The sequence below is a fragment of the Perognathus longimembris genome, chromosome 21, assembly GCF_023159225.1.
Source record: "Perognathus longimembris pacificus isolate PPM17 chromosome 21, ASM2315922v1, whole genome shotgun sequence".
Classification (NCBI taxonomy): Eukaryota; Metazoa; Chordata; class Mammalia; order Rodentia; family Heteromyidae; genus Perognathus; species Perognathus longimembris.
Genome location: NC_063181.1, coordinates 18,905,600 through 18,923,032, shown reverse-complemented (window position 1 = coordinate 18,923,032; position 17,433 = coordinate 18,905,600). Strand labels below are relative to the sequence as shown.

At 35.0% G+C, this 17,433-nt stretch overlaps 1 protein-coding gene across 1 annotated transcript in view; it reads left to right on the top strand.

The window, feature by feature from the left end:
• Vegfc (vascular endothelial growth factor C) overlaps positions 1 to 17,175 on the top strand; it is an 84,962-nt gene extending 67,787 nt beyond the window's left edge. Inside the window, exons 5-7 of the mRNA XM_048330749.1 lie at positions 12,094 to 12,200; positions 12,505 to 12,838; positions 16,686 to 17,175. Of these exons, the coding sequence (XP_048186706.1) occupies positions 12,094 to 12,200; positions 12,505 to 12,838; positions 16,686 to 16,800 (556 nt within the window). The 3' untranslated portion in view covers positions 16,801 to 17,175. The remainder of the gene's footprint in view (positions 1 to 12,093; positions 12,201 to 12,504; positions 12,839 to 16,685) is intronic.
• The last annotated feature ends 258 nt before the right edge of the window (positions 17,176 to 17,433 follow it).

Genomic DNA, 17,433 nt, shown 5'->3' with positions numbered 1-17,433 from the left:
TAGTTTGTTGCATGTGTTGAGCCAGTTTTGCCAGCACCACTTGTTAAAGAGGCTATCTTTCTTCCATACTATTGTTTTAGCTCCTTTATCAAAGATTAAGTAGGCATAGTTCTGTGGGTTTAATTCTGGGTCTTCAATTCTGTTCCATTGGTCTTCAGGCCTGTTCCGGTGCCAATACCAAGCTGTTTTTATTACTATAGCTTTATAATACAGCTTGAAGTTGGGTATTGGAAGTAGGAAATTCAAAGGGAATACCAAATTCGAGAGACACGGGGTAAAAAAAGAGAAATAACTACAAAAGCAATACTTGCAAAACTGTTTGGTGTAAGTGAACTGAACAACTGGGCGGGGGGGGAGGGAAGGGGGGAGGGAGGGGGGCATGAGGGACAAGGCAACAAACAGTACAAGAAATGTATCCAACGCCCAACGTATGATACTGTAACCTCTCTGTACGTCAGTTTGAAAATAAAAATTTGAGAAAAAAAAAAAAAAAAAAAAAAGAAGCAAGCACTCATGCCACTAGACCATATTCCCAGCCCCAGTCTAACCATATTCTTTTAAAAAAAAAAATGAAGGAAGGAGGGAAGGAAGGAAGGAAGGAAGGAAGAAAGGAAGGAAGGAAGGAAGGAAGGAAGGAAGGAAGGAAGGAAGGAAGGAAGGAAGGAAGGAAGGAAGGACTTTTATAAGCAAATATTAGTTGAACAAAGGAGATTCCATTTTGAACTCTGAAACTCATCCCATATGTTGCCATTGCTTATCCTTTCCTTCTTAAAAGAATATCCACAGGTTTCATTGTTTTGTTTTCAAACTTGCATGTGAAACACATTTTGACCATATTCACCCTCATTCACCCTTTCTGTTGGACCTCCCGACTCTAGTGTAGACCCTTCAAATGTATTCTTGACTTCTGTTTTATATGAACTATGTTTCCATGTAATCCCATAAGATATAAGAATATAAAACAAAGATCTATTAAAAATTTCTATTTATACCATTATTCATGACAGTGTTCACTCTCATGTTTTTGAGGGCTTTGAAATCACAGTTATCATTAACTATATCTTGTTTTAGGCCATCAGAATACTTTTATTATTTGGGGAAAGGAGAGATATATTTTTAATTTTTATTTCATTTTCATCCCTTTTTTCCTTCATCCACTTCATTCCGTACTGTATTCCTGATATAAGTAATTTCTATCAAACCAGTTGTCTCCTTGTCGGCCTTTCTGTCACGACTGCATAAGATCATCGATAAGCTTTTCTCTTGTAAAGGTGATATACAGAGGGGTTACGGTTACACAAGTAAGGTGATGAGTATATTTATTATCTAACATTTTGCCCCGTCCCTCATTTTCTGTAGATAAGCCTTTAAGGACTTCATTTCATTCCTCTGGCCAGAAATAGTGAACATTATCTGCTCAAAAAATTAAGTACAAATATCTCACCATCTTTGTGTATGTATGACCCATAGTCTTATATTTACTTTCTCATTTTGTCTCCCATTATTCACCAAGTCTCTTGCACAAAGTCTGACTCCCTGAACAGCAAGCTCATTTCCTGCTCTGTATCTTGTTTCTCTTCTGGCCTTGACTCGAAATAAGTTCTCTTTGTTTTGTGCTGCTGCAAAGTGCTATCCATTTCTCAGAGTTCAGGTAAAGGTCTTTCCCCTGCATTTGTCTCATCAAAATACCACAGCCACCTTTGCTTCATGAATAGTCAGAGAAATTACTGGATTCACCGTGTCCTTGCATGGAAATTGCAGGGTCTGTAACTGTTGCTTGTGAAATTAGATTGTGAGAATATTTCAGGTAAAGGGCCTGTATCTGCTATAATACTCAGCTCAAAAGTAATTGAACTAATGAAAATATTCCTTTTTGTGTATAGTGTTTATAAATCAACTGTGAGGTCAGTGATACTGATGTTATTTTACAGATGGGGCAGGTAATGTACCCCTAAAAGGAAGAAAGCAGCTTAAGTATGCTCCACTGATGAATAATTGCTTGTTGAGTAAAACAACTTATTTGTCTGCTACAGTTCAAATATTTAGAATATTTTCATGTCTATTTGTTTACTTGACTACTATGCTATGCCCTGTTCAACGTCAAGAAGTTACAACAAATGAGCCTGAGACTTAGAGTAAGCCAGATATGAATCTGAATTCAAGTCTGCCACTATTTGAATTTTTATGATCTGGAAGGTATTTCATCTCTGGACCTCATTTTGTTCCTGTATAAATAGAAACTACAGACGTATAAAAAAGATTGAATAAAATGGCGAATATGTAGGTGGTATTCACAATAGTACTTGGACTCCAAGAGTCATTCACAGGTAGATGTATTATCACAATTAGGGGCCACATCTGGTTTGCCACGTTTTGAGATATGGCTGAGGTCGCACAGTCAGGGAAGAAAGTCTTCCAAGCCACTTATTATCATTTACCAAATAATGCCATTTATTACTATTAAACAAAATTTTGCAAGTTTTATTTTGCATGCATTAGGTATTAAAATATACACTGCTAATGCAAAACTAACAAAACTCAATATAACTTAATTAGGAAGAATATATATTTGTCCTGGGTTTGGGAAGGGCAAAATCCGTTATAATCCGTTATAATATCAAGAATTCTATCCTGTTTTCCCCCGTGTGGGTATTGCTCCCATTGCAATTTCAGCTTTTTTACAAGTAATGCAATCAAAAATATATGATATTTTTTCTCTTTTTTTTAACTGTTGGTCTTTATCCACTTTTTAACTATTACCTCCAATTTATTAAAAAGTTACCACAGTCATACTATTAAAAAGTGCAGAAAACCACACAAAAGACAAGCATAATTGCATTTGAGAGAAAGCAATTCAGTAATTATATAAGGAAGAGAGGATATTAAGGATTGATTAGAAAGGCCAAACAACATCTTAGGTTTATTGAGATGTTCTCTATTTTGATAGTGACAATGGTTCCATGGTTAAATTTATGAGAAGAGCAAAACTGAGCCATTTTATTCTGTACAAAAGCCCAACACAATTGACTTCTAAAATAACAAGAGATAAGGGCCATTTGTATTAGCTATAATTTTGAAAGTAGCTTACATTTGAGCTAATATAGTCATAGATTTATGTGTATCTATAAAGTATTTATTACTTTCAGTCTCTTAAGGTTCTTGACATTCCTTTTGTGGGGAACTTTCCAGAACTCTATTCTAAAGAGTTTGACCTTTCATTGAGAAGTGTCAGTTTTAGTTCTGCTCCATCTCTACACTAACCCCTCATTATCAAAAGGAAGACAAGACATTAAAAAAATATGCTTTTCTAATAGATGAGACCTTATTTGCTTGATGAGCAATTAAATCAGTACCATTTGTTTTGCATTATGAATAAAATTCAATAATTAAATAAACCATTTGATTCATAAAATATCTGTTCTCAAGTGAACAAAAATATTTTTGGCTGCTGAGTAGAGGACAAATGTTTTGTTATTAGAAACGAAATAAAAAGCTAACTGAGAGAAGGCATTTGGAATTTAAGAAAGGAGAAGGAAATGTTGAGGGGGTAAAATATTAGAACAGTTAAGTGGTGACTAGAACTAATTCCATTAGCTGAGGAGCCTGAATTGGAAAGAATGTTTACCAATATCCGAATATACATCTGTAGATAGCAATATTTTGAGAAAGAGGAAAAGAAACTTTAAATAAAAGACAGGTGAGAAGCTGGAATCCAAGGAAGTAAATTAACCTAATATTGACCAACTTTAAAAAAAAAAGCAAAGCAGAAATGCCAACTAAAACTATTCAAATATAATCCACTCTTCTAAAGGTATAGTCATTGAGGAATTTTAACTTTTAAAAAAATGCTCAACATGTAAGGTTAAGAAAACAATAGATGTATCTTATATCCGTTTAAAATTAAAACATTTTCACCTAATTAGCCTCAGCCCCCATCATCTTTTTTCATCCTGCATTTTCAAAGGTGAGCACTCTGAAACTATTATTTTCACTCTTTGATTTCTGTCTTGATGGTATAGATGGCTCTATTAAGCATATAGAAAAGATACAAGAGTATGGTCTGAGTCTTTAAAATTTTATGTTTGCTTTTGTTTTGCAAAAGGTATGATTATACTGCTTTCTGTAAACATCGTTTGTATATTTAATAGCTGTTAATTTCCATTTGACACATAGTATCTTTTCCCTCTTATCCACTCTGCATATCATTGATAGATTAGAAAATTGTATATTATAGTTGAGGTATAATCTGTGAAATTAATAAGGTAATCATGGAAGAGACTAATGCTGTGCATGCTTCTGAAACTTTGTGCAGCAACCTAGGGTTTTATTCTTTTTTAAGAGAAATCAGGGTAGTGTAGGAAGTTTTGTGGGTAAACGTAAAGAAAATGATCATCACAGTCAAAGTATTTTGAATTGGTTTAAAGTATCATAAAAATAGATTATTTCAGCTGGAAAAAAAGGCCCATCTTCGAGTAGAGACAAATTGGTGAGAAAGAAAAAGAAGGGGCTTGTAGGAAGATGAGAAAATAAACCAGTGTAGCTCTAGGACCAGTTTTTTATATCTTATTATTTTCATATTTGATATAAAAATGTTGACACTTTTCAAAAAACTTTAAAAAATATTTATAAGGAATTACTCTTACTGAGGCTTAAGGGAAATATCACTTTTCTAAAGACTCATCTCTCTTTTAGAAGTGACAGTGGATTTATATTCCTTACAATCGTTTCTTTAAAACTTGAATGGCTAATATCTTTGGACTCTTAATGTGTAGCAGATTCTCGGTCAAAGTGCTTAGAAGCTGAGTATTTATGAGATATTTTACCTACCATTTTAATATTTATTCTTTCCCTTTTAATTTGAAAATCACATATTGTTGCTTTCTTAAAAATGTAAATAGAAAAGCACGATAAAGGTAATTTAATAACATAGCAAACATAAATATATACATATCATAGAAGTACATTAAATCAGCACATAACCTTATACCAATTGATGGAGTATATTAGAAAATATCTTTTTATTCTCCCATGGGAAAAATACTCTTTTTTTTTTTTTTTTTTTTAATTTATTTTTTTTTTTTCTCAAATTTTTATTTTCAAACTGACGTACAGAGAGGTTACAGTATCATACGTTGGGCGTTGGATACATTTCTTGTACTGTTTGTTGCCTTGTCCCTCATGCTCCCCTCCCTCCCCCACTTCCCTCCCCCCCGCCCAGTTGTTCAGTTCACTTACACCAAACAGTTTTGCAAGTATTGCTTTTGTAGTTATTTCTCTTTTTTTACCCCGTGTCTCTCGAATTTTGTATTCCCTTTGAATTTCCTACTTCCAATACCAGTAAACACGGTTTCCAATATACTCAGATAAGATTACAGAGATAGTGTAGGTACAAACATAGGAAGGTGATACAAAACATCATCAATAATAGAAACTACACATACACATAGGACGTTGAAAGTAGTTATAACTGTGATATATCACTTGTTTCCATATCATGGACTTCATTTCAGTTAGGATCATCTTATGTGTTCCTAAGGGTATAGCTATTGGGCCTTGTGATGCTCTGCTATGGCTTGCCTAAACCTGTACTAATTATTCCCAATAAGGGAGGCCATAGAGTCCATGTTTCTTTGGGTCTGGCTCACTTCACTTAGTATAACTTGGGAAAAATACTCTTTACAAATTTAATATCCTTACATTCAGGTGCATTTTTGAAACCTTAATTTATATCCTATTAAGTTTGTTTTTTTTTACAAAGTTCAGGATATAAATGCTGTCAGTCCCCTCCAAACAAGTACTGAAAGCATAGCATCCCGTGGCTTACTGCTTGGTGAAAAAATACCAGAAAAATATATTTGGCTGAAGAAATCCCATGAGTATGATTTCATCATTGATACTGTGTCGTGATGAACTCCAGAGTGAGGGGTTTCTGGAGCAAAGATCCCAGAAAAAATTTCCATTATGTCCAAGAAAAACAATAATGTCATTTTATTAGACCCATTCTACTCATTGTTTTCTAAAACCTGTTAATAAACCTTAGTTTTTTTAGCTCTTTCAGGTTTAAAGGACATGAATTACCAAATGTTCTCATTACAGCTCCTTATTACAACTCACTCCCACCTACTGTTGCATCAGGGACATCTTGCATGAGTTTGCTACATATGAGTCATTATTGACTTAATTATCTGAAGCTTATAGCTTACATGCTCATTCACTTCTCTGATACACATGCTCTAGCTTTTGACTAATGTATAATCACAAGTATCCAACAACTACTTATCATTATGGTATCCTCAAGTAGAGCTTTGTTGTCCCAAAAGTTCCATGTTCCACCTGTTCATTTTTGCTTCTCTATACCCCCAATATACCTAAGCAAATAAAAATAAATTAAACAAATACTTTTCCTACAGTTCTCTTTCTCCAATGCCCCAGGTTGAGTGGCTGTTCAACTAAAAAATCAAGAATTCCTGCACTTAGATAACCTATGAGTGACCAAATAGCATGATTGATATTTTATATCCAAGTCTAACACAGTGAAGGGGCTTTTCTAAACAGACATTAATAGCTATACAAAGTGGACAGCTTGTGTCAACCTACTCTTTTAAACTAATGCAACTATTTTATTAAACTCATTAATTAGCATCTCCTGCATTTAGATCCTGACAAACTCCAACTTTTCAGCATTGTTCTTGTCAACGGACTAATGAAATATAGGCAAACAATAGCACAAAAATACATGAGCACTAAACATGAGATACTACTAAAATTTGATAGAGGGATATAAAACTATATGCATTTTATTTAAACATATTAGACATAAGCCCTTCTATTTACCATTTATATAGGATTTTAAAATGAATTATTGCACATTTATTTACATATAACTGAAGCAGTTATTTAGAGAAATTGAAGTTATAGGCCACTGTGTATGTGAGAGAGAGACAGAGAGAGAGAGAGAGAAAGAGAGAGAGAGAGAGAGAGAGAGAGAGTGTGTGTGTGTTGGGGATTGAATCCAGAGCCTAGCAGGGGTAAACCACATTTGACCACTTAAATATGATACTAGTCCAAACCTCATCTTTACTTACCCTCTTTCTATACTCTGTTAACCACATTTCCAATCAGTATCTATGTGTCTAGATAGAAATAGGTATTCAAGGACCATGCTTAATAAACTCAAGGTGAAGAAGATTGTTAAAACAATGACAGAATGTAGCTGCTCTTCTTGATAGCAATCTTGAGCAAGAAGGGTCTAAGTCTTTGCAGATTAAACAATATAATTACAAGTTTGATAACACCAGATGTTGGCATTCAGAAAATCCTATTTTGGTACTCATCAGAATTGTTGACAGAGTGAGAATTCTCCTACTTGTTTTCTTGGTGGAGTAGAGAGCATCTTTGAGTTGCTATGGAGATCCTCTGAAAGAGGAATGCGAGTTAGCTCAAAGAGCCTGCTTTCAAATAAGAGCTGTATCCATGTTAAAGGGTCATAGACTAGATCTCACAAGGTTCAGGGTAGGATAGCTTCTAGAGTAACATAACTGGATTATAGATAACACCTAGTCAGTAAAAGTTTAATCTGTGGGGTTGATGTAAAACTACCTCTTTAAAACTGATGCCATAAGTGTTGTCAGTTAATATTGTAGTGTCTAACCCTGGGAGCAAGTTATTTCTTCAAAGATCATTAAGTGCTACAGATTGCATTTGTATAACATTCTTACAGACTTTGAATGATCTATGAAATATGTTAAATGGAGATTTAGTGAAATCAATCAATAAGTGGTTGAACATAAATCAAAGTACTCTTATTTTTTCAATCAGAAATGCTTTATAAAGATCCTGACACGTACAGCAATTTATATTTACCTGAAAGATAGTATGCTATGTGAAATAACAAGACAGAAAAATAAATATTGCGTGATCATATGAAACCCAAAACATGGAATTTATGCAGGCAAATTAAAGTAGCTACCAAACCAGTTAGGTGAGGCTTGAAATCATAAAATTCACTTTATTCTGTATCACAGTTACAAGTCATTTGGGTAGAGGAAAAATCATGCTTACCTGATTCTCAACATAGAGGTATGTTGAAATAACTGTGCAACCCTCAACTTTGTAGAGAAATGTGCATTTGATGCAACTTTGCCTATGAATACCATATATGAAACAACTTATTTAAATTTAGGATGCACACATACATTAAGGATTCCTCTTGAACAGTAACTTCAATAGGATTAAAATGCTTAGCAGATTAAAACAGGAAGGTGATAAGCACACTGTATTATCCCTTTTACTTGCCAAGACAACATTTCCTGTCATTCTGAAATAACAACATCCTAGAAATTTTGTTCACTCCACCCTTTACTTTTTAACACATCTTAAGTGCTAAGAACTTTCTACTCACTTTAGAGCAGAGAGTTTCATTTACAAAATATGAGGATGCATTTAATCTAAATAGATCAGGCTTTTTTTCTTTTTTGTAATTCAGGAATGCCTTGTGGGATTTTAAATTTCAACATTAAAATATATTCATACTGATGAGAAATAGTTCTGGGGCCACATATTTCAGAGAAAATTACTTTAGATTTCAAGACTATTAAATCATATACTACTTGCCTAAATGACAACTCCTTTGTAGAACCACTTAAAGATAATAATGATGAAAATTAAAAAATACCTACCATAAGAAAGACTTGATACCAATAAGTAATCTCTGCTGGTTGGGAAGTAGAGACAGAAGGATGGCAAGTTCAAGGCCAGCATAGAAATTTTAGTGAGACTATCTCAATACCAAAATACAAATAAAAGACCTGGGAATATGGCTCAATTGGTGAAGCTCATTCACTGTATATGTGAAGCCGTTGGGTTCAATTCCAAGTGTGTAATGTAAGGCATTGAATATACACATTTATGTGTGTTTGTATTGAACACTTAGGTATAACTATAAAAATTGCAAGGAAAAGCCAGCACACATTCTAGTGGTGTATATTTTACTATAGGCCATTATGTTACATTAGAAAATGTTTTCTCTGACTCATGTAGTTGATTTCCTGATTCGTTATGGGCTGCAACTAACAGCCAGAACAGTACTGGCAGAGCAATACTAATATATATTATATACTATAAAGATGGAAAACATCTTTCTCTGGTTTCTGCCACATTACTGTGCCTACCCACAGTAAATGTGACAGTGTGCCATTCAATCCTCATGTTGTTCTACACTGAGTCAACAGGGCCACAAATTACCAACATTTGTAAAAGCATAATGGGACTTTAATGATGATGAGAGTAATTGAGCTACTATTATGATTTGATGGAGGGATGCTTCAATTAAGATAGGATACAAATAATAAATCAGTTGGTATGGAAAATTGGTACTATCTAAATTTATCTACAACAATTAATGATTTACCCTGAAAGTAATGACAAAAAGTCAAGTCATTACTAGGGACTTTGCCTTAAGATTACTTGAAATTGTTACAAAGGTCTAATATACTACAGGAAATATTAAATGAAGAAAAGTTTAAAATACCACCTTTTGTGAAAAAATTGACAGAATACACACCACACACACACACACACACACACACACACACACACACACACACACACACACACCTGTACTTCTATTCACAAAGAAAAGAAAATCCTGAAGACATAAAAAGAAACACTGAGGACGAAACAACATACTGTTGCTTTATACCAGAGTAAATGTCTCTGGTTATCTTTAGTCTGCTAATCACATGTTTTTTTGTATTTTCAAAATGAAAATTAAAAAGTAAAAAGGCACAAAGTATGAGTAAAGGCAAAAATTGTTTATATGAAGACTATTAAGAGATAGGATTTTAGAGGAATTTGCTAGCATGTCAAAGTGTACAGTTAAAATCTAAGTAACGTTAAATGGTGTTTGGAAATAAGAGCTGGATTTTTTTTCTCAAGTATGTGCTTACTGACAATAATCTCTCAAAAGCATACTTTGCATATATAGTTATTATAAGTGTGTAAAATGCATTATATACTATCACCCATCAATAATCATTGTTAAAACACAGTTGCTTTCTTTGTAGTTGCATGAACATTTGTAGGCTGTATAAAAAGTTGTAGCAAAAAAAAAATACATGACAATAAAGTCATGGGAAATAGACCTTTTCTCTAAGCTAGACACATGACTCTTAAAGAAAGTAAAAGGGTTGAGTTACTCATTACTTGCTGAAGGTTAGATGTGAATTAAGAGTAAGCTGGCACTTTTAGGCAAATGGACACAAGACAACCTTGATAAATCCTGGAGGTAATATTCAAACTGAAGTTAGACATAATTGTACAACACTGATTTGCAAGCTGAGTATGACGGTACATGCCTGTATTTCCAGCCCCTAAATAGTCATGACAGGTAGCATCAGGAGTTTAAGGCTATTCTGGATTACCTAGCCAGATCTTGTCTGAAAAAGAAATGGGAAAGGAGAGAGAAAGAGAGAAAAGGAGAACAAAATGAGAGAAGAGAGGGCGGGAAGAAAGGAAGGAAAGGAAGGGAGGGAGGTAGGGAGGGAGGGGAGGGGAGGGGGAGGGAAAGGGAAAGGGAAGGGGAAGGGGAAGTGGAAGGGGAAAGGGAAGGAAGGGAAAATGGAAGGAAGGCAGGCAGGCAAATTTGCTTCTTTCCAAAATGCCTTTCTATGGTGCTATAAGACATTTCGGGGTATTTTTAAAGAATCATATCATCATATTGATCAAATCGCTGCAACTTCTTTTTCTTCAAAACAGCCAAAGCACATGCCTGTTTGTTTACACTTGGTGTACTTCTTAAGATAGCTACATATGATTCTTATATTCCACCAATTCAGGGTGTAACTCAACCTTCTTTTTACCACATACTGATGTTTTGTGTTGAGATGAAAGATGTGGGAGCTATAAATAAATATTTCCATTTGATGTCTACACAAACATCTGCTGATAAATCACATAGCGAGAGGTTTATATATACTTTGTAAGTTAGGATATAAAAAGACACGTGTCTTTCTTCTGAGTCAACATTAAGGAAACAATGTCTGCTTTTTCTAACTCTGACCCCAGAAAGAACTAGAGAGAAGCTAGTGTTAGTGTTTCTATAAAAACAACATTATATTATTCCTGTAATCTAATAGCACTAGACACTTGGTACAAAATGATAGCTACTTCTAAATGTCATTTTCCAACATCAAATGGCTTCTCAGAGGAGTGGTTCATGCCAAGTATGGAGGAAATGACAGGCAAGATTAGCTGGCAACATTTGTTCATTGCAGAGAGCAAACAACCGGGCAAAACTAAAGGGTTCTTGGCATACATGCACCAACATGAAGTGGTCCCAATTAGCCAGCAATTAGAGCACCAGAGGGGTACTTGAAAAGGTATACTTAATTGAAATTCATATACTTTATTAATACCAATAGCAAAGATGAAAAGACTTAGAGCAAGAAGAAAAGGAGGAGATGTGAATGGGGAAGGAGAGAAGAACGAACTTGGGAAAAACAGAACAAAACAAAAACATACACTTTGATATCTTGCTGGTGTAATGTACAGTAGAAACCTCCACATTGCAAATACTTTGCAGCTGTGGGAAATGATACTTCAGAAATAAATGAGTAATGGTGTATGTGTATAGATGTTACTGAAAATGTATTTGAGAACGCCAGATAAATAAAACATGCATTTTCTCAAGAGATTAATAAATAATGTCAAATCCTTTTTAGAGTATCATCCCAGTTACTAACTTCATTAAATGGCATATGAAGATGGCCAAGATATATTGTATAATAAATAGGAAAGGCGGATTTTAGAGTATTATAAAAGGCTTTATTACTTCTCTGTGTAATTTAAATCTATATGTGATCACACACATATATTTCTTCTTAACAAGATTAAAGTCTGGAGTCAAGTAAAACCATAAAAATAACAAGGGTAATTCTAGAATTAGAATTTATGGATGCTTGGGCATCCATATAGTCTTATATATGTTAAAACTATTTTTATACATATGCATTGATTTGTAATACACACAGGAAGAAATGATCTGCCCTATCTTCCAATTATACTATTGTTTAATGCTACCTGTCTTTTCCTAAGGTGTCAGGCAGCCAACAAGACCTGCCCCATGAATTACATTTGGAATAATCACCTTTGCAGATGCCTAGCTCAGCAAGATTTCATGTTTTCTTCAAACACTGAAGATGGTAAGTGGAACCCTATTTTGTTCCATATCTAGGCTATATTTTGATTAAGATATATTTTCCTACTTAACTTTCCAGTAAAACCTTGTAATCCTCATTCCTTGAAATAAATAACTGCAAAACAGGACATTTCCTACTTCGTAGTGGAATTAGTTTTATTTAACTTCTTTGTAAAGGAAAGTGCCCATCTCAGTTCACACTGCTAGAGGGAAAAACACAAGGACGTTGCATTTAAATATTCTGAATTGTTTTGCACTATGTTTAGAATCTGGTAAGGTACAGTGAACACTGTCCTGTTTTGGTATAGAAACGACAAATGGATTCCATGATATCTGTGGCCCCAACAAAGAGCTGGATGAGGAGACATGCCAGTGTGTCTGCCAAGGGGGACTCAGGGCTTCCAGCTGTGGACCTCACAAAGAACTAGACAGAGACTCATGCCAGTGCGTCTGTAAAAACAAACTCTTCCCCAACTCGTGTGGGGCCCACAGAGAATTCGATGAAAATACGTGCCAGTGTGTATGTAAAAGAACCTGCCCAAGAAACCAGCCCCTAAATCCTGGAAAGTGTACTTGTGAATGCACAGAAAATCCCCAGAAATGCTTCTTAAAGGGAAAGAAGTTCCAACATCAAACATGCAGGTAAGACATCTCCATCAAAGGCATGAGTTTCTCTTGCTAAAAATCAAGCATTCTCAGCCAGAAACAGTTTTCTGAACCAAGCTCATCAGAACGCTCATGAAGGCTAAACTTTCATGACATTGAATTCATTCCCCCAAACTAAACAAGGCATGAATACTGGGGATGAATTCTTGTCTCACAGAATGATGTAACTGGTGTTTAGTATGAAATCAGGGATTGTTAGTTGTATTCACAATATAGCCAAGCAATCTACACTTACATTAACAAAGAAATTTTGATACATTCAGGTGTAATTTAGAACAAACTGCTCTAAGTACATTTTTCATATAAAAATTACAAATAATGTATAGACTGGCAATTCTCACTGTAGAATATTATCTAGAAATGGAAATATTTATTTTAAAGTATTTAATGGACTTAGTGAGATAAATTAATATGTTGCTAAATTTACTCAAACCTCATTATTTAAGCCTTGGCTTTGGGCCCATTTTTTCATCATGGGAAAAAATATGAGGTTATTGGATCCACTGACTTTCAATATTAGTCTATGAATATATACCTTTATAAACTCAGAGAATAAGGTGAACTGATATTTAAGTAGACCTACACTTTTAACATCTCCTCCCACAATCCTTCAACAGCGTTCTAGCATGCATACCATCTCACATGAGAAACTTAAATGTCTCCAATTCTATATTCCTCTTCCCTTAATTTATGGACATTCCTATATGGCTTCCATTCACTTATGATTTTACTCTGAGACTGAGCAATTACATTCTGTCCTCTTCACACTTTCTCAGAAAGTAAGCAGGTTTTTGTTTGTTTGTGAGTTGTGGGGCTTGAACTCAGGGTGTGGGTGCTATCCCTGAGCTCTTTTGCTCAAGGCTAGCCCTCTACCACTTTGACCCACAGCCCCGCTTCTGGTTTGGGGGGTGTTAATTGGAAATAAGAGTCTATCAAGGACTTTTCTGCCTAGGCTGCCTTAGAACCATAATCCTCACATCTCAGCCTCCTGAGTAGGTAGGATAATATGCATGAATCACCAGCACCCAGCTCCAAGCTGGTGATTTAGAGCTTTACCTCTTCTTCATCTCCCTCCTACCTTGTTGCTTGTAGTTTGGTTTATGTGCCTGTTTTAAAGTTCTGTTTCAGCTATGGCTAGTTTCCAAGTCACCAGAGCCAATGGAGAATTTTGTATTTATCTACTTTGTCATTTCTGGTACTCTTCCTTTAAACTTATCTCTTTTTAGTATGATATGAGATCATAGTTTCCTAGCTGTCCATTAAATTGTCAGATCATTTACTTTGAATGGCTTTCACTGGATTCTTTTCTCCCAACAACCCTCCTAAATATGAATAGGCCATGACATTTCAACAGATAAAACTGAAATCTCATTTATATGTGCTTTAGTTTGTGTTAATGTTCACTATTACATTTTCTTCCATAGGAGTACAGCCCATCTTTTTCATTCTGGGGAGTTTAGTACTCTTGTTTTATTGTATTTTCTATTGTCTTTAAGTAGTTTTACAAAGGAGTTGCCAATTAACAAAACAGTTTAGAAATACAATGCATTTTGATCGATGTCACCCCTTTCAACATTTTCACTCATCGCTCCCACACCAACCTTTCCCTCACTTTTCTGTATTGTATAGGATACACATTGATTTTTTTTTTACTGCATTCCCCTCCTTTGTCTCTTCATTCACCTACCCTCTCCCCATGACTCAATCTTATCCTTTTCAAGCACCTGTTTATTTTGTTGAACTATAAGTTAGACTTTTAAGGAATTGTATTGAGTCCTGCTCTGATATGCTGTGCTTTAGTTAATGCATTTCTGTTTACTTGCATGCAAGTATTTACTTACATATTTATAAACTAATTCTAACTTCTGAAAAAAAAATGAGAGAAAAAAAACATGCAGCCTTTGTTTCTCTGGGCCTGACTTATATCACTTTGCATATTTTCCCCGTTTTTTTTCGTAAATGATACAATATCATTCCTTCTCGTGGATGGGTAAAATGTCATTGTTTATATATACACACGACATTTTCTTGCTCCATTCACCCAGTGAGGGACATCTGGGCTGATTGCATGTAATTTTTGTTTCTGATAACCTGTCATTAGCTACTAAGCAGATGTCAATGAGTCTAATTATATTACTGCTTATATTTTTTCTCCCCGTTTTGTCCTAGAGAACCATATAGATCCCTTTATTTTCTTCTTTAAAATATTTCGAGCAATAATTATATTTTAAAGGCCTTATACATTTCTACTCTGATGACTAATAGAATATTTCAACTACATTTTTTTTTTGTTGGTCATGGGGCTTGAAATTACAGCCTAGGCGCTGTCCCTGAACTTTTGTGCTCAAGGTTAGTACTATACTAGCACTTTGAACCACAGCACCACTTTCAGTTTTCTGGTAGTTAATTGGAGATAAGAGTCCCAAGGTCTTTCCTGCCAGTCTGTCTTTGAACTTCAATCCTCAGATCTCAACCTCCTGAGTAACTACGATTATAGGCATCAACCATCCATGCTCAGCTCAGTCCAGAAAGATAATGGTTGTTGGGTTTTGGTTTCATTTGCCACACCGGGGATAGAACCCACAGTTTCATGCATTCTAATCTAGTGTTAAATCAATAAGCTCTAAGCTTTGTCTCTTGCCCCCAAGACTTTCAATTTACTGCAACTCTTTTCATGTTCAGTTTTTCTGAGTGTATAATTTTCAGGTTGTGACTGTAAATAGAGAAAAAGAGAATTTTAGTATTGTATAGTGAGTTGTTTTTATTACATCTCATTTTCTTGTAATATTCATTCCAAAAGTGTGAAGGCCATGTTATATTCTTTTGTCCACTGCCTTAAGCAGTAACTTCTATTGGCAATTGAGAACTGTATCTTTTTTTAGTAAAAGAATTATGTTGATAATATGATGATAGAGTTTTAGTTAAGAAATGCATTAAAGCATTGCCTCAATATGCTTTCTTTTCTTTCATAAAAGAGATAAAATTCAAAACTAAACTGTAGAGTTTTTTTTTATTGTAGCACCCTTCTAAACTTCCACCCTAAGCCATCCTGTGTTTTCTTTTTTCCTGTATCTCATTCTACATGGTAGGCAGACTCATACTCAAAAAAGTTAGTAAAAGAAAGCCAATTCACTAGAAGTACTAAGCTGCCAATAGATTAGCTGGTAACTTGCCCTTTCAACAACATGAGAAATTGGAAGTCTGGTATGGAAGAGCAAAGAAACCCCCCCCCCCCCAACACCATGGTGAGTGTTGTCTCTTCCCCTCCTATGCCACAGACCAAGGAGCCTAGGTGGAGAAAGGAGACTTAGCTACTATCACACAGCCAGCTGCTAAATAGAAACACAAGAGTTGTGGGCAGGGCCACTCAGCACAGATCCCCAAGATGCTGCCAAGATGGCTGGGTTTAATTGCCTGAAAGTCTGCTTCCCGTACAGATTCCAGACTTTTGTGAATCCTGCCATGCTTATGTGATCACAGTAACTCAACAGACCTTAAATATTCATTTTATTTCAAAATTGCAGTTTTATGTTCACTTTCATCCATGAAGCAGAGAAGCACTTCAAAAGAACGAATGCTTAACAATAGTCCATCCTTCCATTTGTTATATCAGCAAGCAAGACATGCTCTGAAAGGCTTTTCCATTCCTCCAAAATTTTGTAACTCTGTCCATAAACTCAAACCTATTTATGATCCTACAACACATTTGGGATAAAATTGGTCATTTTTGTTCTAGTTCAAATTCAGGAAAATATGAAAGTGAAAGTAGCCTAATGAAGTCATTGTCTTGGTCTCTAACACATGTACTTCTCTATTTCCCTAGTTGTTACCGGCGACCATGTACAAATCGAATGAGGCACTGTGAGCCCGGACTTTCATTTAGTGAAGAAGTTTGTCGCTGTGTCCCCTCATATTGGAAAAGACCACATATGAACTAAGATTGTACTCTATTCCGTTCATCATTTTTCTATCATGAAAAACTGTTTCCATGGAGAACTGTCTATGCACAGAGAGACCCTGTGGGGCCATGATCACAAAGACTAAAGTCTGTTTCCAATCCGTGTGGATAACTTTACAGAAATGGACTGGAGCTCATCTGCAAAAGGCCTCCTTCAAAGACTGGTTTTCTGCTGATGACCAAACATGTAAGGTGTTTCTCTTTTGATTTAAAAAGAAAAGAAAAGAAAAATTAATGACTATATAATTTATTTCCACTAAAAATATTGTTCCTGCATTCATTTTTATAGCAATAACAATTGGTAAAGCTCACTGTGATCAATATTTTTATAATACGCAAAATATGTTCAAAATAAAGTGAAAATTGTATTATAAGCTTGTAAGATTGGTCCATTACCATCCCTACAGTGTAAGCCGAAACATAAACCTACAGACACCATGTAAACATGATTTCTTCCTCCTGATTTTCCAACCAGGTGCAAACCAGGTCTTATTTCTCTCAAAACATGTAAATGGAAGATTTATGGAGGATAGTAATAGGTCATAACATTTTGTTTAATTTCTTCTCAAAACACTTCACAATTACAAACATTTGAGCACAGGCTACTTTTGAA